This window comes from Sus scrofa, chromosome X (genome assembly GCF_000003025.6).
Source record: "Sus scrofa isolate TJ Tabasco breed Duroc chromosome X, Sscrofa11.1, whole genome shotgun sequence".
In the NCBI taxonomy this organism is placed as follows: domain Eukaryota; kingdom Metazoa; phylum Chordata; class Mammalia; order Artiodactyla; family Suidae; genus Sus; species Sus scrofa.
Window position 1 is genome coordinate 106,915,859 of NC_010461.5, and position 27,715 is coordinate 106,943,573.

General features: G+C 37.9%; 1 protein-coding gene across 1 annotated transcript in view; it reads right to left on the bottom strand.

Moving 5' to 3' along the window:
- The window catches only part of LOC100626097 (fibrous sheath-interacting protein 2-like), a 75,715-nt gene that overhangs the window by 13,517 nt on the left and 34,483 nt on the right, over window positions 1-27,715 (bottom strand). Inside the window, 3 exon segments of the mRNA XM_021079868.1 lie at window positions 525-1,136; window positions 4,082-13,431; window positions 14,838-23,622. Of these exon segments, the coding sequence (XP_020935527.1) occupies window positions 525-1,136; window positions 4,082-13,431; window positions 14,838-23,622 (18,747 nt within the window).

The window sequence follows — 27,715 nt, forward strand, 5'->3', positions numbered from 1 at the left end:
CTGCCTGCTGGCATGGGTTTGTGTGCACAAATTTCCAATGAGTATTTATAGGTCAGAGTACAAAAAAGAACGGAATCCATCATTTTAAATAATTAGCTTACATTTCTCCTAACTGGATTCCATTTTCTACTTTTGTTTTCCTTATAACTAGCCTAGGACTCTTGCCACGATCTGTTTTTCTTCAACTGAGGCCCCTGGTTTCATCTGTTCATCATTTCCCCTTTGTTGTAAATATCATTAGAGTTGGAAGAGGCTGCCTGGATCCAGTTTATGCCCTTTGTTTCCTACCCAATGTATATTAGTTGGACTAAATTGGTTAAACTCTCTCCCTTTTTTGGAGTTCCCATCGTGGCACATCGGAAACGAATCTGACTAGGAACCATGAGGTTGGCAGTTCAATCCCTGGCCTCGCTCGGTGGGTTAAGGATCCAGCGTTGCCATGAACTGTGGTGTAGGTTGCAGATGCAGCTTGGATCTGGTGTTGCTGTGGCTCTGGCGCAGGCCTGTGGCTACAGCCCCGATTAGACCCCTAGCCTGGGAACTTCCACATGCCGTGGACCAAAAAACAAACAAACAAAACCAAAAAACAAACAAAACTTATCTCCCTTTTCTATAGAAACCCAATCACTGAAAGTACATCTCTCACTTACACTCAGTTGTGTCTTTGTCTCCCAAGAGGAAGAGTTTGTATTGGTCAAGAATGTTGAGGTAGTTAAATCATTAGAAACAGTTCTTAACTGTGTCTGTTCAGATTTTATCTGTTGAATTGGTGATGCCTCAGTAATTGCTGTTACACCGGGTTTGGGCTGACATTTTCCTAGTGACAGAAATTTTTTCAGATTGCTCTTGCTCACCAGAGGCTTGGGGAAAGCCAGTGTGCTTGCAGTGGGCTTCACATCTTCTTTTACTTGATCTTCAAGTGGGCCTTCTGGTAATTCTTTTACAACCTCTCCTAAAACAACTTCATCTTCATCAGAAGTTAAAATTTCTTCTGCTTTCTTTTCTAAAACTTCTTGATTAATATCATGAATTACCAACCGGATGATGAGGTCTTTTTTGGTTTGGACATCTTTTAAAAGCTCTACTTTGGTTATGTCAGGTTTTATTAAACTCTGAAATGAATTTCTGCTAGCAGTCTGGAATTAAAGAGAATGAATATTAAAAACAATTGCCTTAGTCATTTTTTTTTGCTGTGGTTTTCTATTGTAATAAGGCAATTTTAATATGGTTTTTGGATTCAATTTAGTAAAGTTATTTATCTTCAGGTATCTTTAACTTATATACTAGTGAAATATTTAAAAGAAGCCATAAGTGAAAATCACAAGTAATATTTGCTCATTTCTACACCTTTTTTGCATTCAAGAATGTCACTCCAGTCCAAAGAAGAGACCCTAAGGTTCTTTCTTTTGCTTCACATTTTACTTTTTACTTGCCAAGAAATGCAAAATGTATATATCTTTAATTACATTGTTTTCATCATTTGCTTTGAAAATTTTGTAACAGATTTAGATACAATAACATATTTTTCTAAACTTCTTAGTAGGGAACTAACAGGCCAATCTAAATACAGAACTGTTCATGAAAAAATACAAAGTGTTGGTTGGCCTGGATTTTTCAAAATGATTAATTAAATAGCCAAAATTGTGAAGGCCTTTGAATGTTCACTCCTCATCCCTCCACACGCTATAATCCTTTGAACATATTTTCTAAAGGAAGCTTCAAAGAGTAAATCTTTCTCCTCACCTCTCTAGTCAGATGTCACTGTCCATTTTGCAATGTTAAAGAGAGATCAAGGAAGAGACAGTTATAATCACATAAATGACTGTTCCCATTTCTGTAGCCTTTGATGATGCCACAGAAATTTTAAGTCAACTTGGGTTGTTAATCTCAGATCTCTCTGTAACACTGCAAACCAGATTTTCAGATAAACGTTCCTTAAAGAAATATCTTTTGTGCCAAACAAAGAATTTCTGTAAGAAATGGAAAAACAATCAATTTTGATTATCTGTGCTGGTGGAGGGAAAATGTTTCAAAAAATCAAAAATCATTCTTTATGGCTTTGGGATGTGACACTGTGTGAGCCTTTAATCGGCATATGTCTGGCATGTTGGGAATTTTTGGTTCCTCACAATAGCAGATAAAGCCCTGCTTGTGACTTTCTGACTGAGGAATAGCCTGGGAGTTGTCTGGGTTCCCTAAACTTATCTGTTCTTTCTGCAACCCCCATCCTCATGCTGAGGATGGATGGCACTGCTATCCAGATAGCTGTAAAGTATCAAAACAGATAACTAAAACATACTGTGCTGTTTATGTCTACTTTCCTTAAGATAGCTTTTGCGCCCCTTAAGGTTGCCAGGTGTAGTTGTTTTGGGTTAGCTATTCTCTTCCAACTTCCTCTGGGCTATAAAGAGATAAAGGACTGACAAAAGATGTAAGAGAAGAAAGCAGGTAACCAAGAAGAACTACTGATGGCTATTTCTGCAGATGGTTAAGAAGTAATGAATGACTTGGGGGAGTTCCCGTTGTGGCGCGGTGGTTAACAAATCCGACTAGAAACCATGAGGTTGCAGGTTTGATCCCTGGCCTCGCTCAGTGGGTTAAGGATCCGGCATTGCCGTGAGCTGTGGTGTAGGTCGCAGGCACGGCTCAGATCCCGCATTGCTGTGGCTCTGGTGTAGGCCGGTGGATACAGCTCCGATTCGACCCCTAGCCTGGGAACCTCCATATGCCACGGGTGCAGCCCTAGAAAAGACAAAAAAAGACCAAAAAAAAAAAAAAAAGGAAGTAAAGACTTGGGGATAATGTTCTAATGTTCTATAGTTTAGACACACAGACTTGTGCCTAAGAAATTGTTTACATACAAATGAAGACCACTAAGTAAATGCTAGTGTAATTTTGAGAACTCAGAGAGAAAAGGGCATTTTAGAAAGGACCTTCATCTAGTCCAAGAAACTAAGGACCAAGGACATTCCATCAGTGTCTACGACAGTCTCAGTATTTGAGACAAAAGAATTACACATCAATGTATTCACCAACTCGGAGACTTAGTTCAGTGAGTTGGAAAATAATGCGGAGGAAAACATGCTCCTAGGCAAATGCTCTAGGCAGGCCGCTTCTACAGAACTTTGCTCCATTTGCAAGCCACAGGTGTGTGATTGTGTGAGTGCACACCATCTGTGCAAGAGGCTCATTCATAGCTAGGGGCTTTGGTGTTAAATGAGAGAATGGGGCTAGATCAGTGTAACTCCATCTCCTGGCAACATCATCCCTAAGATCAGCAAACAGAACTACTTTTTCAATAGTTGAATTGTACCAAGGACAGCATTTTGATATTTCAAGTCCCTGCTACTGAAGTGTGTTTGGAGCCCAAATATGGCACTGCAGAGAAACTAGTTCATAAAAATAGCAGCACGAAGACACTGGCTCTAGGACAAGGGCAGAATGGGAAAGAAACTGAGTATGTTCTGAGGATGTAAGAATATGGAAACCTGGGAAAGTGTTATGTAATGAAAGTGAAGTAAGAAGAAACTAATTTGAAAGAACCTGCAGGCTAATGTTGGTTGGTGAATGTCGTGAAGTGAAAACAATATTACTGTGGAGCCTTAAGTTTGAGGATTTCAATCTCTAATTGAGGCTAGTTTAGTTGATATTCTAACTGGTCCTTTGGGACCCATATAGTACTGTGATATCCATTAAAAAGAACTGTGGTGACTGTAGAAACTGCATTTCTTCTGAGTTGCCAGATGAGGACTACAATTCCAGTCAACCCTGTTTGCTGTAAAGGGCATTACTCTGTATTCTCATTCCTCAGGAAATGGCAGTTCAGTCTGACTAGCTAATGCAACCTAGCCTGCCACTTTTACACTGAGCCACACCGCTGATGGATGGGGTTGTTAGTCCCAGAAAAGCAGAGGACCGTATTGGAGGAATCAGAGTCCCCATTTCTACTGGGCTGGGCAAGAGAAAATTGACCATGTTTTACAAATGCATTCCCGAAGACTTACCTGAGGAAGGAAATCGCAGAGCAGCCAGCGATTTCACTAACTGCTCATTTCTTTCCACCACTGCCTTTTGCACTTACCTCTAATGGCTGCACATCCAGTCGTCCCGCCTGATCCAAAGAGACTCGTCTTTCTTTCTTTTTCGAATAAGGTGCATCAGTTGAGTAACTCCTCCCACTTATTGACACTCTTCTCAGTGTTTCGATGCTATGTCCAGTTCTAGCTACGCACTCCCTCTGCAGCTTCTCAATCGATTGTGTTTTTATAGAAAGGACCCCTAAGTGTTCTGCAACAATGTCTGGATCAATATTGATTGGCTGTTTCCCACGGTGAGGAATTATCCTAACTGAAAGCTCTTCTTCCCTTAACTCTTGATCGAACCCTTTTGGCTCTGGCTCAGGTTCAGTTCTCAACACATGCTCCTGCACCTTTTCAACAATTTGACCAACATCCAGATCACCAAAGAGATTAGCACATGAAGCTTTTGGGCTAATTGTTTCTAATGCACAATTAGAAACTTTCCTGATAATGAAAGAAGCCACCTCTTTAGGAAAGATGTGGTTTGTACCTTTCATATCATAATAAAGTTCTTCATGTGTTCCAGATTGTTGTAGTACATGATTATACACAGAATCGACCATCTGAGAAATAATTTCCATATTTTCTGGATTTAAAAAGTTTTCTTCAGGATTACCAGCTATAATACTAATGTTTTTTCTGGAAATCTCAGCTGTCACGGATTTTGTCAATTGAGATGCAATTTTATTTAACTCAGGCTTTGATAAGTTTTTAGGATCTCCGCTTGAGGCACTTGGAAACTTTACTAGTTTAGCCAAAAACAAGGCAAGTGTTTCTTCTAAAAATCTGGCATCTATTACAGCCTCTTTTTTGGATGAAGGCTTTTTCTTCGACTTAAGGTCATCAATAATCTTAACCACCTTTTCCATAATCTTGACAGCTTCCAGAACTAACTCTGAACTTGATGTTTCTTCCTCTACTTGAGGATGAAATTCTGAATTGGAAATTTCCCTCACCATTAAATACCCTATTATATCTGAGAGGACACTGCTCTTACCCATTAAATCTTTATATACTGAAATATGAGATCCGGAGTGCTTTAAAACAATGTTATAAACAGAAGTAACTACTTTTTCAATAGTTGCACTGTCTGCTAAAGATACAGTGGATGATTCTTTGACCTGGGGTACTACTATAATCTGACTTTTAGAGATATATTCTTGGAATGAACTTAAGATTTTTGAGGTTATTTTTTGCATTTCAGCATATAGGGAATTATTTTGCTTCTTAACCGCTTTTGGAAACATAGATAAAAGCTTTGACAAAAAATTTACAGCAATTTCTTCTATTATGTTAAAAGGCAGTTTGTAAGCCCGTGATGGCCGAGGCTGGAGAACTTTAGTGGGCTGGATAATATCTTTAAGGATATTTTCAACAATGCAGTCAACTTCTGTACACTGATTTGGTGTTAGTTCTCCAGAAAAATAGTTCTGTAACTGATTTCCAGTCACTTCCTGTACTACTAAATTAACTATGGCTTCTGAAAGGATTTTGCAACCACTGCTGAGACACTTTTGTATGCTCTCCTGAGATCCAAATTGTGGCAAGAGATTATTATAAATAGTCTGAACCACTAATTGAATAATTTCATCATCATTAGGATATAAGGAGTCTACAAATTGGATAATCATATCTTCATCTTTGGAGATCTCTGTTATAACTGTACTTGCTAACTTCATTTGAAGGAAATCCAATTCTGTGTACAAATTATCCTCAGATATTTCTGCTTTAGCATTGGCTACTACTGAGAAAACTTTTGATAGAAGAGAAGAAATTATCCTTTCTAAAAATTCATGAGGCAGCATTACCGTATATGGCGATGATGTCTGACATTCTTTGCAGGCTGTCTGAGCCACCTTCTGGACCTTTTTCATAACCTCCTTAGATTCTAGAGGTAAACATACTGAATCTGGAACCTCATCATAAAGTAGCAAGTTTAGCCGATGCTGAAAAATTCCTTCTATTACTGCATTAGCTAGCCTTCTTGCTAGTTTTTCAACATTACTATTTATGTCCTCACAAATCAAGTCTCGAGATTGATATTCCTGCAAAATATTGCATATAGAGGAGTGAACAATCTTATTGACCAACATTTTATCCATTGTTGGTGTTTTAGCCTTATCTGAAGAAGGTATTTTAGTGGCAGGTGCATTTTTATGCATGACTGGTATATTATCCACAATTATTTTTTTCTTGGGAGGAGTTTTATCCACATATAGTTGTTTTTGCCTGAGAGGTACTTTATGAACTAATGAAACTGTATCTTCAGATGGGAAGAACTTACTTCCTTGATCTGGGTTTAATACTTTAATTTGAGCATCTGAAAACACCTTTAACAAAGAATCAATCAGTTTCATAGCCATGTCATAGAGATCAGCTTGATTTCCATCTTTGGTTACATTTTGGCATGTATCATCTATATCTGATGAGGAAGAAAAAATCAATTTGTTAACTATTTCAGAGACAACATCTTCTAAAAAGTTAGCAGGGAAAATAACTGGCTTATTTTCTGGTGGGTCCTGAGAATTGTCCTGTTTACTAGGTTTACTTGTAATCCCTTTACTTTTCTCATTCTCTTCCTCTTTTGCAGGAGCATTTTGTTTAGTTGAATTCATTGAAGCAGGCTGTGCAAAATCCTTGGCATCCGCTTGAGTTACATATGCTGCTTTATCACCTAGGGGATCTGGGGATTTTGAATCATCTACTGGTCCTTGCAAAGAAGTTATTTCTAAAACATTTCTGTAAATGATTTCAGTGACATTTTGGGCATGTTTAAGATGCAAGATCTGTCTGTCATCTGTAACCTTGTAGGCCAGAGAATCTCTCCACGTCTGGCTCTCTCTATTTCTCACCTTGGATATCAGAGATGGTAATTCAAAGGGTTTATCCCCTTTCCCTAATGCATGTTTTTTCTTGTTACTCTTCTTCTTATCATCTATTTTAAAATCTGGTTCCAGGACAACCTTCTTGTTTTCTGTATCATTGGTAGCTGGTGAAAGATGTTGGTACACCTCATCAGCTTGCCCTTTCTCATCTTTTCTAGCCAAACGGTCTTTCTTCTTGATTTCATTTTTTGTAAGTGCTCCACCCAAATCTGGCCCCTGAATATCTTTACTTTCCACACTAGTTGCTGGGGAAGTAACTTTTGATACCTTCTCATTATCTTTTCCAATTGAACTTTCCTTTTTCTTTTCATCCTCTTTCTTTTTCTTGGACATGCCTCCAACTGACTCTGATGCTAGGGTAGTTACTTTGCTCTTTATAATGCTACTTATATTGGTACATATTGGCTCATGGAGGCTGCCTGTTTTCACTAATGTCTCCTCCTTTTTGAAGTTTTCTTTTCCATTAAGTGTTCTTCTATCTATTTCCAAAGTGTCCATTTTGTCTTTTAGGCCTGAGGTTAGAGGAATAAGTGTAGGTAATTGTTCTAGGGAAGACACTGCGTTCTCCTTCAAGCTTCTGGTAATCTTTGTAAAGGTTTTAGATGGTAGGTGTTGAACTCTTTGGATGATGCTATCCACATCTAGGAATGAAAAGAAGGTGGAAATCCAGCCTCCCGAAAAAAGTGGTTGAATCTGGAAAGCAGAGATTGCCTTCTTGGCCAAAGCAGCAATCACCTCTATAACAATGTTATATCCATCATGTTTCTGAACATTTTTAGATCCATATATTTCTATGACCTCATCATACACAGAATCAGATATTTTACTGACTGTTTCTTTATCTATTGGTGGAAATGAAAACATTTTTTCAGCATTTGCTAGAACTTTAATATCACTTTTCCTAAATTCCCCTATCAGGGCATTTGCAAATTTTATAGCCGGGCTCTTGAGATCTCCTTCTGATAGCTCTTTGTCCTTAGGATTTTCAGCAGTACTTGGTAGAGAATAAAATTTGTGAACAAGGTTAATTACAACGTCTTCCAAAAATGTAGCAGAGTACACGGAGGCCTGTGGGAAGGACTGTATTTTTTCTTTAATGGGATTCAGGAGTTCAATGACCTGGTCATTTTTGAGTAAGCCACTGGGAGATGATTCTTCATCACATAAAAATGGCTGCAGATGGTAGTCCACAATTTCCTTCATAATGAAACCAGCTATTCTGCTGAGGAATGAACCTCCCTTTTTGCATGTATCTTTCTGTGCTTCATCTTCAAACTTAATTCTTTTCATAATATTGTTACAGATGGAGTCAACAGTGTTATCAATTGCCCCTGACTGCAAACTTTCCACATGCTCCTCTGCCTTGGCAAGTCTAATTTCATGTTCAGAAATTTCTGTTATAATATCATCAATTAGATTTGAAGCTGCATTCACAAACTCATTATCTGGTGGCACCCTTTCCTCACTTAGTTCCGTTTCAGTCTCAGATGAAGGAAATATATGTGCTAGAAGCTTATAAATCATATCTTCTAGAAGGGAATGAGGCAATACAGTGACATATGATGGCAAGTTAAGGCTGTCATCATTGATGGTGTTGAGTACGTTTCTGATGATTTTCTTCTCTTGGAGGGAGGAATAGGAAGAAGTTGCTAATCCTCCTGAAACTAATGACTCCACCTGATAATCATAAATTTCTCCTAACAGCAAATAATATATTTGTTTCCCAAAACTAACAGCATCATTTTGTATAACTCTAGAAATATGTACCAGAGATTGATAATCATCTAATATTTTTTCATAAATAATGTTGACAGTTTTTTTAACCATTTCTTTATATCCTTCTGAAAAATACAGATTTTCATCCAAGTGATCTGCAACTAAAATTTGCGATGTGGTGAACTCCAGCACAATTGATTTTACTAATCGTGTAACAAGGTCAGTAACATTGGCTTTTGCTTTACATGGGTTTTCAGCAGCCAAGACATTATGTGAAAATACATAGAGGATTTTGCATAAAAGCTCAGAAATTACTTCCTCCAAAAAGACAGCCGAATTCACAATGAAAGATAATTCTCTTTCTTTAGGATCTGTTGCTCTCTGTTGATAAGTCTGATCTATGGTACCTGTAGGAAGAGTTTTATTTCCAGATAAAAATGCCTGAAGATGATGGTTAAATATTTCTCTTATTATATAACTTGCTATTTTTGTAACAGGTATATTACTTATGCCTTTTTTATTTTTTGAAAGAGACTGATGTAGATTTAAATGAGAAATGTCAGTATAAATGGCATTGACCATAGCCTGAATATCTTTTTCTGGAATCACATTTTGTTTTTCACTTCCCTGTTTAGTAATGCATATCGCATGCTTAGAAATTATTGACATGATTTCATCGATCAGACTCACAACTATGTTGCTGAAGTCTGACTGCAAAAGGTTCACATCTTCTGTACTGCAGTTCAATGGGCTTACCTGAGATAAAACCTGAGTGGCTATTTTTTTCAAATGTGTATGTGAAAATACAGTGGTATATGTTGTACAGGTCTGTCTTCGGAGTCTTGATTTATGGATTGCATAATGAACTCTCTTTATCAAAACATCAGCATTGAGTTTTGAATATGATTTAAAAGGCAGCTTTGCTATGAAATATGGGGGAATTTGGAAATCAAAAACTTCAGCCAGGATAATTTTAGTTATCCTCTCAGCCAGTGTCTTTGTGTCACTGAGAAAGTCCTTGTTAGGTTCCAGTTCATATTCTTGTAAAACTTTGCTATATGCTGTGTCAATAATTTTGATCACTATGTCTCTATCTACTGGTGGCAAACACAATTGTTCCTTAGCATTTCCTAGGATGCTAACTTGAGCTTTTGAGAATTCTTCCGTTATCAAAAATATGAGTTCTTCAGCTATTTCCAACAGTTCTTTTTCTGAATCTCTTACTGCTTTTGTTTGCACAATACCTAAAACCCTGTGGAATATTTTGCTTAAAACCCCAGAAATAACATCTTCCAAAAAGGCTAAGGAGTAAACACTGGCAAAAAACCATTGCCTTCTTCTCATATCATCAGTGTACATACATGATGAAGGAAACGGCAATTTTCCATACACAAATGGATGAAGATGTTGTTGACAGATATTTTTAATGATAAAACCTGCTATTCTATCAATAAGAACATTGTCACTGCTTGTGATAGCGTGCACAACTGCTTCTTGAGACCCAGAGTTTTGCAAGATATTTCTGCATATGGAATCAACGAGATGCTGAGTATCATCCTCTGAATAAACAGATTCGGTTTCATCTTCATCTTTTGAAAATCGAATTTCATGTTGAGAAATTTTCATCCTAATATCACTGATAAGCTTTGAAGAGATTTCACTGTGATTCATTCCTGATCTATCTTTTGGAGTTTCACTGTATGGAACCATGTTAGGTGCAGAAGGAAAGATTCTAGATAGTAGTACTCTGATCATGTCTTCTAGAAACATGTATGGCAGCAAGGTGTTATATGGAGATAAATGCTGGCTTGGCTGGGTAGGTTCAGTGATGCCTCTAAAGATGTTCTGAATAATTTTCTCTGCTGTTAAACTAGCACAGGAAGAAGCTGACAAATCCCCAGAAAACAGTGGATGAAAAAGATAATCAGAAATAGCTGCTACAATTAAATTGGTAATATTTTCTGCAAAAATATCACTGTCTTTGAGTTCTTCATTATCAACCTCAGGGGCCAGCCCATGCCGCTTCAAAACATTCTCATAAAATGAATTGACAAGTTCATCCACTGTGTCTATATCTACAGTGGGGAATGGCTGCTCTTGGTCATCACGAAGAATGCAGATTTTAGCTTTGTTAAAATGGTTGTTTATTGCCTTTACTATTTTTTTGGTCATTGTATCCAAATCACACTCAGTGTTATATTTTGGATTGAAGACTTTTGATAATAGTCTGGCAACAATGTCTTCTACAAATGCGTTAGGATAAAAGTCCCTGCCTAGTAATGATGGCTTCTGGGGTCTGTGTGATACTGTGACTTCACTGAGGACCTCTTCAACCATATTCAATACTTCATCCAATGGAGTCACTGAATGAGATAAGCTTTCTCCACACAAAAACGGTTGGAGATGACTTTCAATAATTTCTTGAATAATAAGACTGGCCATTCGGTCAACCATAATTGGGCTTTGGCTTTCTATACTTTTCTGTATTGACACAAGAGAGCCATACATCTGCAAAATATTGTTATAAACAGACTCTACCATATTTTGAAGGTTTTTTCCTGTATATAGATATTGACAGTCATATTTAGTGAGCCAAATCTTGTGCTTTGAGATGGCTAACAAAACCTTATTTATTATACAAGTGGATCTCTCATTAAAATCCAAAGTCATTAAGTATTTCTTTCCTAAGCATGAAGCCTCGCTAGGTGGAGGAATGAGTTGAGATAATAGTCTTCTGATGACATCTTCTAAAAATGAATGTGATAGCAGGGTAGTATAGCCTGTTGAATGTTGACCTTGGTAGTTGAGTTCACTCAGGTTGTTCTGAAGTTTCTGCAGTATATTTTCAGCTTTGAGAGGGTAATATGAATTGGGCATGAGCTTTCCCACAAAGCACAATGGGAGTTGGTGGTCTACACTCTCTTTCAATATGCCATTAATTATCTGTTCTGCTATTGATCTGGCAGCATGTGCCACATGACTGCCACAGGTAACCTGCAATGCATATTCCCACAATACATCATTATAAACAGAGTCAACAATCTTACTAACAATTTCTTTAGAGATTGGTGGAAAGCATCTCCTTTCCTCAATGTCCCGTAAAACAGTCACTTGAGCATTATTAAACTCATTCACCACAGAGGTGACATCTAATATATTCATGTCATTGAGCCGATCTTCAGTGATGTTTACATTTTTGCCCTGCAGTGAAGTGGTAAGATTAAGAAAAATGTCTGCAATTACTTCCTCAAGAAATGTGGCGGAGTAAACTCCTGTGTTCGTGCCTCCTTGATGCTGCATGTTAAGAATGGCTGTAGCATTTACTTCCTTTTTACCTGGTCTTCGAAGAGGAGGCAGAAAAGGGAATTTTTCTGAAGACTGCTTACCAAATGGGGTTTGCATTTTGGAATTAATCACCCTAAGATTATTCAATGGTCCTGTCAGAGGCCTGTGGTTATAACTCCTGTATCTTACAGTGCCTTTACCCTGTCTTGATTCTTTTAATTCTGGCCTTTTTGCTTTTGGTAAACTAGGTGGTCTCTCTCTTGTCCTGTATGTAAAATGCTTTTTTGTAAGAGGTGGACTTCTGGGAGGTTGCTGTATACTGCATGACAGTTTTTCCATTAAGGATTTTACCAACCTATGGGAAATAATACTAAGCATAGATTCTTGATCTATTTCTGCCAGATTTTCCAAAAGGTCTGACATGTCATTTCCTTCAAATGGTGAGCCATAGTCCATTGTTCCCCTGCAATAATCCTCTACAATTTGAAGTATGTTGAACAGTTGATGTTCTGTTGATATTTCATCAGAAAGAGGACCATTTGTAAGGAAGTTGTTGGTTGTGCATTCTTCCAAGAGTATTCTAACAAGTTTCTCACACACGACATTCAGAAGAAAAACTGATTTGGGTGAGAGCCCTAGGTTATTTCTAGAAATTCTATGACTTTGCTGGTTACTTGAAGATAGGGACATGTTTCTTGCTATTTTACCAGAATCTGTGTTCCAATTTGGGCATTCATCTGGTAAAAACAAATGTACAACAATATTGAAAATTTTGTTGACTACTTCTTTGGATTCATGAGTTCTTAGGCTGCCAACCAGAGTGTCTAAGTTACATGCTAGAGAATTTAGTTTATTTTTCTGTACTAGTTGATTAATTTGGTGAGTAGGAGCTGATTTCCAACCTCTGGAACCTATCTGTCTTTTCATTGTTTTGGTTTTGTTGCAAATAGGTAAACTATGGCTTTTAAGTGTGGCAGGTGGTTTGTTTTTTCCTTTGCTGTCAAGGTGATGATTTATTCCTAATTCTTTGGACAGAACATGGATCACTCCTATTAAGAGATCCTGAAATAGATCACTGAAGTCAGCCACAGGTCCCTTTGGGCAATAACTGTATTTTGTTTTCACAGAAACCACTTGTTGTGTAACGTCCGCCTTTAAAATGTCACTACTGAAAAGGATTTGAATAATGATTTCAGAAATTCCCAAAGCAAGTCCTCTGATAGAAACTGACCGGCTCTCAAACACTTGGGAATGAACTAAAATAACCTTGCTAAAATTTGCATCTTGGCTCTCCTGTGATTTCTGTTTTGTTTCATCATCTTTGGTGCAATCAGAAATGCTTGAAATTATATAGAAAATAACTAATTCAGTGAGATGTTCACAAAACTGATTAAGAGAAGAATCACTGTTTATGCTTCTTAGAGGCTTTTTTGATTCAGATTTTTTGTTTAACAGCGTGGAAACAACTGACACATTTTCATCAAGAGGACCTTAAAACAGAAAACATTGCTATTTTTAACATGCATTAAGGAAAAATGTTGACCATTCAAAATACTGGCAAAATTTTATAATATGAATTTCACTCTGGGTGTACTCCACTCAAGAAATAGAAAAACCCAGTCAAGAAAGGAACTGGGTTTTCTTCAAATCTCTATTTCCCAACTGTGGAGTCTTTACTTCTCCTGGGAAGTTAAGAAAATAGCCCATTTAGAATTCAAATCTTTGACTGCTGCTTTCTTCCTTGGATAGCTATGTTGCTTTAAGAAGCAGGAAATCCTGGGGCAGAGAAACGACTTCTAGCTTTTAGTGCTGTAATGCTCTAATGATACCTAGATTCCAGTGATATCTAGAGATCTCATATAATACTTGAAAACATTTTTGTTCAGCTCATTATCCTGTCTGGGACTATGTAGTATATAAAAAATTGAACAGAATGAAACTGCAGATGTTTGACAGTTTTTGACATGTAAAAATGGCTATTTCCTATGGTCCAACCCAGTATATTCATAGAAAGGGAGTGCAGATATCATATGCATAAGCATGGGTTTCTTCTTCTTCTTCTTCTTCTTTTTTTTTGCTTTTTAGGGCTGCACTTGTGGCACACGGAAGTTCCCAAGCTAGGGGTTGAATTGTAGCTGCAACTGCTGGCCTACACCACAGCCACAGCAATGTGGGATCTGAGCCGCCTCTGTGACCTACATCACAGCTCACGGCAATGCCAGATCCCCGACCCACTGAGCAAGGCCAGGGATCGAACCTGCATCCTCATGGATACTAGGTGGATTTATTTCCACTGTGCCACAGCAGGAACTCCGTAAGCATGGGTTTAGAGTATTATACCTAAAAAGAATTTAAGTCAGAACACTGGAACATGAACCGAACAAGAAGTTTAACGGCACTGTTGTTATTAACTCTATCATCAATAACTGCAAAGATTATAACTGTAAACCTCAAAAAGAAATCGGATCATTATAGTCAATTAACTATGCATGAGGTCTGACTATAATGTAAGAAGTCTTTTTAAAAATAACTTTTAAAAAACCCTCTTGGAACTTCTGTTTGGGAATTGCCTTTAGAACAGCTGTATATCACAAGCAAGACATCATTTCATAGTCATACCTCATGCCCAACTGAAATATCCCACTTTAAATTATGCCCATTTAATCTCATCTGTAGATAGGGAAAACTGAAGAACACTCCTCCATATGAAAATTATGTAAATGCATAACATTTTTTCTTTTAGCATACTGACCAGTTGAAAAATACACAAGTAGATAAACAGCCACTTCAAATGGGAGGCTGTTTTCAGAGAAGCAGTGAATGCAGCTTCTTGCATGTGAGGGTTAAAAACAAAAATCTTAAAAATTATCACTGACTTTTTCCCTCTCAAATGATGCCAACTCTTTATAAATCATCCCTCACTCACCTCTGATTTCAAAGTTCTTGAAATGTGTGACCACAGATGTAGTAACATATCTTGCTACTAGATGGATTTCATGTGGTCCCAGTTCCTGATCGGCAAAAGCAATGACCTCAGCCTCTTCGAGGGTTGCTGCTTTCTCTAACTTCGGGTACTTATTTTTCCACTTTTCCAGTAAAGTGGAATCTTCTCCATTTGCCACAAGGCTTTTGTTTTCTTCTTTGGTTTCATAGCTGTTTCTTTTTTCCCATATTTTAAGCAAGCTTTTCTCGGCCTTCTGTTCTTCTATAGAGAAAAGCCTTTCCTTTGATATAAAAAACGGCTTCATAGTTTCTGTACTTTCATTAGTGTGTGTGGTTTGACTTGGAAGGCCATAACTCAACAGTATGGTATTGACAATGTTTTCTGCAGCCAAACATATTTTGAGTGGAGAAATGGTTGTCTGTATTTGGTTTGGCTTAACAACTGGTTTAGGGGACTTGTAGTGAAGCACTCTGTGATTTTTGCCTTCTTCCATTTCTCTGAAGGACATGGGGTGCTCTAGGGATGATTGTGCAGAGTCACTGGATTTCTGAGATGGTTTTTGTAAGACAGTGCCTTCTGGGAGAGAGTATTTTCCTTTCACAGAGTGTCTGACATACGTAGGTGTATTTGAGGAAGGCTTGTCCTTTATTTTCATATCTTCCTCTGAATAAAACAACAAGCCAGGGATTTGTGGAGGATCATCGCAGCAGCTAACTCTCACTGACTTTGAAGTGGACATTCCCATTCCAGTTGCAAATCTGGACCAATTAACAATGCAGGCATTTTCAGCTCCTTGAAGGGGATTTTCCTTTGGATGGCTTTTGATCATCAACTCATAGAAATCAGTGCACTGGTCCACCAGTGTGCTGATGATCTGACTTGCTCCAATGTTTTCTTCAAATAGGCATTTTTCTTTGTCTAGTTTGTTCTTAATTACACCAAGCATGTCGTTGACAGTATTAACAGTATAAGTAAGCAATTCTGAATGGAATGAGTGAAGCTTTCGAAGGATATTCTGTATGTTTTCCTGGGAAATCGTACTTGATTTAGATTCATCAGGAAATTTATTCAGTGTTTGTAACTTGGGCAATATCGTTTTCTTTAATGATTTCTGTTGCACAGCAAAAAAGTTTTTGATAGGTGTTCTCACAATTTCAGAAAAAGCATAAGTAGAGACATGTTTAAACTGTAAGTCTGTAAATGACTCTAAGGTGTTCAGAACCCCTTCCAAAATTTCTTGAGCGATTCGGTGGCCAGAGCTCCCCAAGTTGTTGTATTTCAACTTTGCATTATAAGCTGGTATATCGTTGAGGCTGTTTGTTCTTAAGGAAGAACATATACTTCCAGCAGTAGTTTCTTTCTTGCTTTCTAGGGTCTCTTTACTATATGCTGTGAACATCTGAGTCAAGAAGTTCAACTCTAATTTTTCAAATAGTTTTTCAACAATTTCCTGGCCAAATATATTAATTTGTGATTGGGAACCCTCAGCTCTAGAAGCATGCCTTTTAAAATTAATGTGTCTGCTTTCACAAGCCTCAAGAAGTGACAAATTTAAAAGTGAAACAGATTGTTCTAATTCTTTTGCTTTCATTGAAATTTCATTCAAAACAGTCTCAGCTATCATCAGTAGCTTATGTTTTTCATTATCCATGTCACCTGACTCTGTTTGCCATTTATCAAATATTTCTTTAAACATAGCTTCTTTAGGAAAGGTTTTTTCTATTTGTGAAGAAACACTCTTCAAAGGGAAATGGGCTTTTGGATTCGCAAGAGAGATCGCACTAGAATACCCCTGTGAAAGTTTGAGATCCTCTGAGTATGAGCCTTCGGCTGGATCAGCCAAATTGTTCTTTGTAGCATATAATTCTTGCAAAACTGCTTTAACAATTGCACTTGCTGTCTCAATTTGATCAGAAGGGAAAGTGTTTACATTTAACATTACTCTGTTTTGCTTCACCTCTTGACATTCATTCACAATTGTTTCCAGAATTTTACTTACTATATTCTTGGCATGCATTTTTAGCTCCTCAGTGGGAAGTTTTGCTCTCACTAAGAGATTTTTGGCATCCCCTATTGATAGCAGGTATGGTGGCCCAGTGGCAGTCTTGGACTGGCTGCCTCTTAAAGTCTTCTCTCTAGGACTTGGCTTGGTTTTGTTTTTGACTTTAGCTCCACTGGGTCCCAGCTGTGGTTTTGTTCCAAATTTAGCTGGAAAGGTAACTTGTGATTTTGTTTTAAAATTTGCTTTAAAACTTGCCTCAGGGCTACCCTTGGGGCTAGCATTAGAACTGCATGGCCCCAGATATCGAATTTTATCAGATTGACCTTTAAGGGATGAACGCTCTTCTAGATTCAGCAAAGCAAAATCTGTGATCTTGTTGAGAACTTTTTGGGCCAATTCCTCACCCACTCTCAATGGAGAAAATTGTAATAAGGTGTTTTCCAGTGAGGTGACACTTCCAACGCCTGTGTGAGGTTGAACTTGTGGTATCACAGGTTCAGGGGGAACACTTCTTTTTTCTGCTTGTTTCAATTCCCAGAAGCATGATGGATTCATCAGTAACTCTTCAATGCTAGATGCTTCCAATCCTCCCCTGGTTTCACTGTTTTTATATAAAGATGCCATTATTATTGAGAGCATTTTTCTGAACACACTTTCGACTATGTCATTTGCAACACTGCTTATATGTGATTGGAAGGATTTTTTTTGTATTGATGTTTTAATTTTAGAATCAGATGTAAAATGGGGGAGTTCATTAAATGGAGGCCAATGGTCTATGTCTTCCATAACCTTTTGGTATACCTTCTTTAAAATTTCCTTAATTGCACTTAACAAAGTTTTGTTTTCCTGTCCATATTCTCCATTTCTAAATATTTCTTTGAAAATCCTTCTCTGATTTTCTGCTTCTGATATTTGGTTTTCATCTGAGTTTTCTGAAAAGAGAGACAGTTCAGTGTTGTCTTCCGGCTTTCTTTGACCTGGCAGCATTTCATTTTGTACAGTTGCTTGTGTAAAAAGACTAGGGTCCTGCTTTGAGTAAAAACCACTTGCCTTTAAAGATGTTTTATCATGTAAACTCTTTAAGAGGTTGCTGACAGTTTCACTTGCCATGATGTTTTTTTGGACTGAAGTATCATTTTGATATGTATATATATTTTGGATTTCTAGGTCTATGTCATTTTTTATAAGTGTCAAGATGGTACTGGCAATTATGTCAGCATATTCCTTAAGACTAGCTTGTGATATATGAATCGCAGGTTCATGTTTTTCTCTGTAATTGGCAAATGTGTAATGTGTGACCTCTTGACTGCGAATGGTTTTAGCTGTTGATATTTTCAGGATATTCACATCTAATGGCATTTGGTTTGATTCAAGAAATATGCTGTCGTCTTGTTTATAATTTGTAAATTCTGGGCCAACATATGTTTTTTCTCTCATCTCAGTATCAAAAATAGGTAGCGAATTTATTCTTTCTGTAGCAAAAGAGTTTAATCTATTCAAAATAGTTTTAGTAATGAAGTGAGCATTTTCCTTACATGGGTCAGGAGCAGATTTCTTGGCGGTTGTCTGATTATCATCAGAATAAGCTGATTTCAGCTGTATATCGCTTTCCTTTCTTGCAAGCAGAAATCTCTCCCTTGTCCCTTCATTCACTGAATCTGTAACAGGAGATTGTTGATGCTCTGCTTTGGGAAATGAGTCGGAGAATCTTAGGGACAACCTTGGAGAAGTAGAAGCCTTTGCATTTGTGCCAAGCATGATAGCAGAAGTGAGATTGTGAAGAACAATATCCACCATATCATTGGAAATCATAGCAACACACTCTTTAGGAACTAGAAGTCTTAGAATAGCCTTATTTGCATACTCAGGGTCCATTTCAGAGTTTGCTTCTAAATGTCTTCCACTTAAATTACATTTAAGAGACGATACAGCAAGTGGGAGATTATTCTCATCTATTGCTTCCTCACAGATGTCAATTAAGATATCTTCAATGGTATCTAGTATTTGAAATTGAAGTTTTTTTCGATAATCAATTTTACTCAACAGTTTTTCAACAATATCTTCTGACCGACCTGGATCAGTCTCTCTGTCAAATATATTTTTTTCATATTTGCCTTTAGTAGATATAATATCTAACATTGTATTAACAATCTGACTTGGAATACTTTCAGAAACCACATTATGAGTTAAGAATGGACTTATTTCTTTATCTAACTTTTGTTTGATTCCTTGTAAAATTTGTCTAGCCACTTCTGTTGCATATCTATTTAATTTAGAGGCACTCAGTTGACATATTGAGGTAGTCTTTCCCAATTTATTATGATCCACTAAGCAACAGGAGAACTGGTCATCAGAATATGAATCTTTGGTTAATAACCATGGTTGGCTTAAAGCAGTCTCATCCTGCTGTAAAGGTAAAACCATTGGGACTGTTAAACTGATATGAGGATAAAAGAGAGCTTTTACTTTGGATTTAGCAAATGTTTCTAAATTTTTTAATACTGACTGTATAATATCTTCAAGTACATTTGTTTTTGTCAGTTTATCAATATTGAACATGGACTGAGGTGTGCATGGATTTCTGTCCAGTGCGGCAGAACAAATAGGGGCCTTTCCTCCACTGGTATGTTCAGGAAAGGAGATATTTGCTGGAAAGGTGAGAGCATTATACCTATTTTCCTTTTCATTTCTATCTGTCACGGCAGCAGAGTAAAGTTTTTGAAATATGGTTCTAACAACATTATCTGCAACAAAGGTTACATCTGCTTCAGACACTAAAGGGCCCATTGTCTTATCCAGGGACTTAGTAGCTGTTTGAGCAATTGGCTCATCACCAGCATGAGAAATGTCACATAAATGGGACTGGGGAAGAGGAAGCACATTTAGTTGATCAATTAAGTGACTCTGAAAAATTTCATTCAAAATATTTCTTATAATGGGCACAACTGGGGACTTTTGTGGCTCTTTGAGTTCTACTTCAAATTTCTTTAATGTTCTTTCTAGTTCCCTTTGATTAAGAAAATCTGATTTGGTTTCTTCTTCTGTTGGGCTTTGCTCTGCAGCACATTCTTTCCCTGTATCTGCAGGATCTTCCAGATGTGACTCTGGGTCTGCTCCCCCAGGAAGAAAATTTCCATAGATTGGCCTGTATCTATACTTCTCAATGCCTCTCTCTTCTGGTTCAATTTCATTAAACATATCTGGAGAAATCACATCTAAAATGAAATTGACTAGATTCTTAAGCATTTGTTTCTCTTGTAGTGGCTTGCTTATACATGTTTCCAAATCTGACAAGCTTGGATTTAGTTCAGTTTGAATAGCTTTCAGAATAGTACTTGACACTTTCTTTGCATACGTGTATAAAGTCGACTGCAATCGTTTTTCATGTGTGTTAGCACAAATGTTGGCGTTTTCACTTTCCCAGTATGTCATGTTGTTCTTTTTATTTCCACTGATTATAGTGCACAGGGTTTCTAAATTTCTATTGGCAAATCCTTCCAATTTAGCAAAAACCATTTTAAGGATATCTGAAGCCATGGTTTTCAGTTTATTTGGATGCTTTTCTTGTGTGATTCTTGTTTTTGGGGCACCAGTTTCCCCCTTGTTGTTAGTCGCCTCTTGGCTACCTGGCCAGGTCACATTGGACACCATGCTGGAGATTATGTCAGAGCATCTGCTCATCTCCTCAAGAAGCAAAGCAAATGACACACTGTCAGTGTCAATATACTCTGATATAGCTTTACATTCTGGATTTTTGAAAATGCAATCTATCTCAACACCACATAGTTTTGTAATGATGCCTTCTAGAATTGTCTGAGAAATAAGCTTAATATTGGACTGCAGTGTACTGGTTGTTCTCAAATCCTCATTGATCCACTCTGCATTATGCTCTTCAGATAGGGGAGAATGTAGATGGTCTCCTAAGAGCTTGTATAACATGTCATATAAGGCATCTCCAATCCTATCTAATACTTGCAAGCTGGAACATTTGTGAACGTCCTCCTGCAGGTGAGGACAATGAGAAGGCAAAGGTTTCTGTTGATCAATGCCAGAAGTTCTGTATGAGATTTTAGACCTTAGCTTATCTGCAGGGGGTAAAATATTGCTTTTATATGTGTTTCCACTTAACACCTCACAAATGCAAGTTGCCAATGAACTTGTCATAATGTCATTATTTAGTTTTGTGACTACAGAGTCTAACTCCTTTTCAGTGTCAGCAAAAAATCCTGTATCTCTAAAGTTCTTAGGAGAGCCACTCTTCTTAAGATTTAGATTTTTCTTATTGTATTGTAGTTCTTTCTGGATAGCATCCAAAACAATTTTTACCACTTTAATTGCATAAGAACTAAGGTGAGATTGAAAGGATTTCTTGTCTGGTGCACGCCTTGAATGGGCAGCATGGCTCTGTGATTTGAAGCAGTTTTGTAATTTTGGACAAATAAATGAGTTCAACATCTTAAAAATTGTGTGAATGATCTTATCATTAATGTGATCCAGGGGTTCAGATGTTGATGCACTTGCTTCAGGTTCTAACCAAGGATGTTTTGTAGGATCTACACCAAGTGCAGATAAAAATTTCACCTTCCTTCCACTATCAAACCATGTTTCTAATGGCTCTTTATTTGGTACATCAGCATTATCTGGAGAAGTTTGATGTACTGATACAGAATGTTCGACAATGTGAGCAGAAGCTATGTCAAGTATTTTTAATATAGCATCCACAATTTCTTGAGCTACTGTACGGATTTCTGACACAGAGAACATCTGGTCCATCCGTTCTTGATGTGACAGACCTTGTGGTTTTTCTGAGCTAAGAAGTGAAGCCTCTCTATAATTTTTATAATCTAAGTGATCAGAGGGCCCAGAAGAGAGATCTTTGAGTGTCTGTTCTATAATACTTGTAACTATATTTTCTGAGGCTTTTTGTATTTGATGCATTTCATCTTGGCTGAAAACTAAAATGTCTTTATTCAAACCTGCCTTATCCTTTAAAATGTCCTCATTATTAAAAGCTGGAAGGTCAGTATTTAATCCCCAATCATGAAATGCTACTTTGTCTTGATAAGCAGGCTTTGTAGGTAAGTTCATATTTCTTTTGTATTTAAAAGCAGCATTTTCCTTTGTTAACCAGTGATCAGGAACCTGTTCTTGTAATTTTGCTTTTTCATCTTTGATAGATGAAATCAGTACACTCTCTATAATTCTGTCTACTTCTTCATTTTCGTCTTCAGAATAAAGGACCATGCCAGGAACATTAATAGGTGGAAATAGGTGCCCATACCGAGGACCATTGGCTATTCCAGTGCAGCTGAGTCTGTTCTTTTCTTCAGTGCCAGAAGGACTGCTCACTCTGGCATGCCCACTCTTCTGAACATCTGTTTTCACTGGTTTCTGATGTAGTTGAGCCAAGATATCATCAAGTAGCTGAAGGATGATCACTGCTTCTTCAGTTGCAATGAGCCTTTTACTATTAAGTCCAATTTGTATATAACCTAGTATAGTGCTAATTGCTTTCTCTATATAACCGACCAGAGAGGGCTGGGAAAAAATATTTGACACTAAATTTTGTATTTCTTCTTTGGCAATTAAATTGGGAGCACCAGGGTCAGCACTGGATTTCCTTTTGCTGGCTCTTTGAAGAGACATAAATGTTGGATCTTTCCTGTGTTGCTCATAAACTGGTTCAGTTGTGATTTCAAGATGAGCAAGTTCACTTTGCTTAGAAGATGTAAGAGCTGTCAGCTTTTCGAAGATCACATGAACTATATCCTCTGCAATATCATTCATGTTCTCTAATACATAAGGCAGTGAAGCTTTTGACGTTTTTTCTTTTGGAGGAATGAAATGTTCTCCACTGACTAAGTTTGATTTAAAGCGAACTGACAGATTTTCCTGTGAAAATTCCTCAGTACATTTTTTCTCAACCGCAGACTGTATCTTCTCAAGCACATTTTCTATAATTTCAGCAGCTGCTGAGGAGATATCAACATTGGAGAGCAAGTCTCCTTTGTCAGTGTCAGTTTGATCAGCCAAAGCTTTGGCCGTAACAGAGGAAAGGGTGGGGATGGTCTGCTTTAATTCAGACACCATCTCATGATAAATGTTTCCTAAAATCAACTCAGTTTCCTCTTTTAGGTGACATTTAAAATCAGCAAAAAGATTATTTAACTCCTGCATCTCATTTACAGCTTTTGCTTTTTCTTCAGAAGACAGTAGGCATTCCAAGCCATCTGTTTCAGTGGTAGCATCTTTACATTTCTCTGTGCCTGTTTCAATTGGTGCAACAGGGTTACTATTGGATTTACAGGTTTTCGGCTTGGGAGATTTAGAGGTCATCTTATATTTAGGTTTGGAGGTTTTAGGTTTCTTTTCTAAGTGTACTTTCTTGTAGGTTTTCCCCACATCTGTCCTTTCTTTATGGGCAGAAGATGATTTTAAAGGTGCCACTGGTTGCCCTATTGACTTGTCAGCTGCCTCTACATGGGGCTCTGCCTGAACCATCTTACTTGTTTCATATAGAAATGTTTCACAGCATGTGCTACAGCAATTTGAACTATCAGAAGACAAGGTGGAATCATCAGGCATTGGGTATGTCATATTTCGAAACCTTTCTTCATATTTTGTGATGGCTGGGTATAATACACTGGTCACTGCAGCCACAACCCAGGTCATTATATTTTGAATTATGTTGTTCAGTTCTTCAGAAGTTACCTGGAAAGGAGGCGAGCAGGTATATAATGGAAATCACAGACGTATTTACTCAATTTTAAGCACAAGGACTAACCTTTAATCCTTATATCAAACAATGCATAGCTAGAATCCAGCCATGGTGTATAGAGAAGACATAAGAAATCTATTTAGACGACCAGATTAATTTCAAGTTGGTTTATTTGTCTATGGCTGTGATTTTGTGGGTTTGCTTTTTTTTTTTTTTTTTTTTTTTTTTTGGCCATATCCATGGCATACAAAAGTTCCTGGGTGAGAGATCAAACCTGCACCACCACAGCAGTGACAATGCTGGATCCTTAACCACTAGGCTATCAGGAAATTCCTGTGATCTATTTTTTTTTAAAAAGACTTGAATAGACACTTTTCTAAGGAAGATGTACAGATGGCCAACAAGCACATGAAAAAATGCTCTACATCACTGATTATTAGAGAAATGCAAATCAAAACTACCATGAGATACCACCGCACACCAGTCAGAATGGCCATCATTAATAAGTCCACAAATAACAAATGCTGGAGGGGGTGTGAAGAAAAGGGAACCCTCCTGCAGCGTTGGTGGGAATGGAAGCTGGTATAACCTCTATGGAGAACAGTATGGAGGTACCTTAGAAAAGTATACACAGAACTACCATATGACCCAGCAATCCCACTCTTGGGCATATATCGGGACAAAACTTTCCTTAAAAAAGACATATGCACCCTCACGTTCATTGCAGCTCTATTCACAATAGCCAAGACAAGGAATCAACCCAAATGTACACTGATAGATGATTGGATCAGGAAGATGTGGTATATATACACAATGAAATACTATTCAGCCATAAAAAAGAATGAAATAGTGCCATCTGCAGCAACATGGATGGAACTAGAGACTCTCATCCTGAGTGAAGTAAGTCAGAGAGAGAGAGACAAATACCATATGATATCACTTATATTTGGAATCTAATATACAGCACAAATGAACCTTTCCACAGAAAATAAAATCATGGACTTGGAGAATAGACTTGTGGTTGCCAAGAGGGAGGGGGAGGGAGTGGGGTGGATGGGGAGCTTGGGGTTAATAGATGTAAACTATTGCCTTTGGAATGGATTAGCAATGGGATGGTGCTGTGTAGCACTGGGAAATATGTCTAGTCACTTATGATGGTGCATGATAATGTGAAAAAATAGAATGTATGTATGTATGTGTAACTGGGTCACCATGCTATACAGTAGGAAAAAAAAATTGTATTGGGGAAATAAAAAAAAAAGATTTCCTTTGATTCTAAATCTCTTGGAACTTTTATTTCCAGTATGTATTGCTGAGGGCAAATGGCTTCCTGGTTAAAAAAAAATAGCCAAGTGGGTGTCTAGGCTCATAGAAAACAAATGCCCCGGCAAGAAGTAAGACTGTGTTTATGACCTAAGCAATATTACTTAAAAATAAAAACCAGATTACCTGTAACAAACCATTTCATGAGACAGATCTGCAGTTAAAACATTTATATGCCTTTGTGGAGATAGCCTCCTTTTAGCTAGGAGACGAGGGTGAAAAATAAAGCCCCACAGTGGAGGAGTCAGCCTGTGGACTCTTTAGCCTGCCTGCCTTTGTCAATTGTATATTCAAATGACTACAGCTACTTGTTAAAACTTAATTGATAGGCAATAACTAGCACTGATGATTTAAGGGAAATGAACAAGCTTAGATCCAACAAAGGATTATCAGTGCAAACTATCCTGGATTGGGAGGCAGAGACAGCTCAAGAAATAAAGGAACACATTAATTTCGGAAAGAAAAAAGGTTGAGCTAGAACTCAGACTCAAAGAGCCAGAAGGCTGAGAAGTAGAAGGAAGTTTAGGTTTCCTTCAATATGAGCTGAAGCAGAAAGCCGGGGACCAGACTTGAATGGCATTTCCTTATGGTTAATTGAGCTCACTGTTACAGCTTAAACTGGACTAGGGCAGATGCAAAGTGCACCTGCCAAACTCTATAACTGTTTATGTACTTCTACTTATTGCAGATATACTTTGGGATCATAAAAATCCTTTTGCCTATAATAATTGTTGTCATCCTCAAGATAGCAAGGCCAGGGAGTTCCCGTTGTGGTGCAGTGGTTAACGAATCCGACTAGGAACCATGAGGTTGCGGGTTCGATCCTTGCCCTTGCTCAGTGGGTTACCGATCCGGCGTTGCCGTGAGCTGTGGTGTAGGTTGCAGACGTGGCTCGGATCCCGCGTTGCTGTGGCTCTGGCGTAGGCCCGTGGCTACAGCTCCGATTGGACCCCTAGCCTGGGAACCTCCATATGCCGTGAGAGCGGCCCAAGAAATGGCAAAAAGACAAAAAAAAAAAAAAAAAGATAGCAAGGCCAAGAGTGTGTACCTTCCATGGGAATTCTACTTCTCAAGGCTATGGCTACAAGTCAGTGGCAGCAAAGGCTGGTTGCCTGGCATTCTAGCTGTGCATTGTTTGATATCCTGGTATTTGGGCACTGGAATCCCTATTATGTGGTTATTGTGTCACAATTATCTCTAAAGTTAGCTCCCAGATTATTCAGGTTTAGGCCAACATTCAAAGAAAAAGTAATACCTTCTTTATGAAGCATATTCTTTTCTGACCCATTAGAGAAGGTTTGAGGGACATTTCAAGGAAAAGCCATTTTATTTGAGTCTCTTAATGCATTTTAAAAATCTTTTTAGGGCCACACCTGTGGCATATGGAGGTTCCCAGGCTAGGGGTCAAATTGGAGCTACAACTTCTGGCCTACGCCACAGCCACAGCAACACCAGATCTTTAACCCACTGAGCAAAGCCAGTGATCAAACCTGCGTCCTCATGGATACTAGTCAGATTTGTTTTCCACTGAGCCATGATGGGAACTCCTTAACTCATTTTTTATTGTGATAAAATACGCATAATGTAAAATATACCATTTTAAAGTATGTAGTTTAGCAACATTAAGTACATTCACAGTGTTGTGCAAACATCACTACTATCCCCTTCTCATAGTGCATCTTTTTCACCTACTGTGCAGACCAGAAAATGGCTACTGAATTTGAAAAACATAGTTTGAAATGATAGCATACAGTTGAAAAACTCTTGTTTTGCATAAACATGTCCTAAATCAAACACTTTAACACTTACACATTAATAAGTTACTTACCTTCTTGGTCTAAATTGGTCAAAATCCATTCCAATACATGTGAGCTAAGAATTTCAATATGTATTATTTTCTTATTACCAGAGATCATGTACAAGCAGACTTGCATTATTACTCTTAGGGTAGCTGAGAAGAAGCATTTCCAACTTTGACATGTAAAATTGGGACATTCGTGAAATTTCGCTCTCTTTCTTTTAGCCACTCCTGCAGCATGTGGAAGTTCCGGGGCCAGGGATCAAACCTATGCCATAGCAGTGACAATACCAGATCCTTAACCACTAGGCCACCAGGGGACTACTTCGTGAAGTTTTTTTAATGAAGTGAAATATGATAAATAGACTTTTGATTTTTCAGCTTATTTTCACTATACTATTAACCAAGAAATATTCCTTTGGTGCCAGCATGTCTCAGTCTTTGTGTTTGCTGCATATTCTATAACTTGGTCAGGTACATGTGTGAAAAGGTGTGTGGATGTGCTACTCTCCTGAACCTCTCTCTTGTTCATGATTCCTTTGTGTAGACCCAGAGGTGGGACTTACCAAGTTCACCCTTTTCTCTTTGTCTGGTCCAAGCTGCAGCTCTCTTGTGACCAGGTCCCTTCTTTTGATAGAATAGCCATCTTAAGATTCCTTTTACTCTCAAAAAATTAAGAGACAGATCTAGGCATCCTGGCTCACCTGACTGAGTGGCAGGATACTCAGCACAGAGCCAGATCTGCAGGAGTCTGCAAAGACATTTCCCTCAATTCCTTCCCATTATGGAGTAGGTTTGTGGTATATGATGCCTTCCCCATGATAGTTAAAGCTCCTAAGCCTCCCCAAATCTACCCTCCTGAGCTCCCTGAGCAAAAGGACAATAACAGTAACTTTGGACCCTTCTTAGCAATAACTCTTTTAGCAATAATTTTGGACCTTTACAAAACTCTTGATTAACTGAGA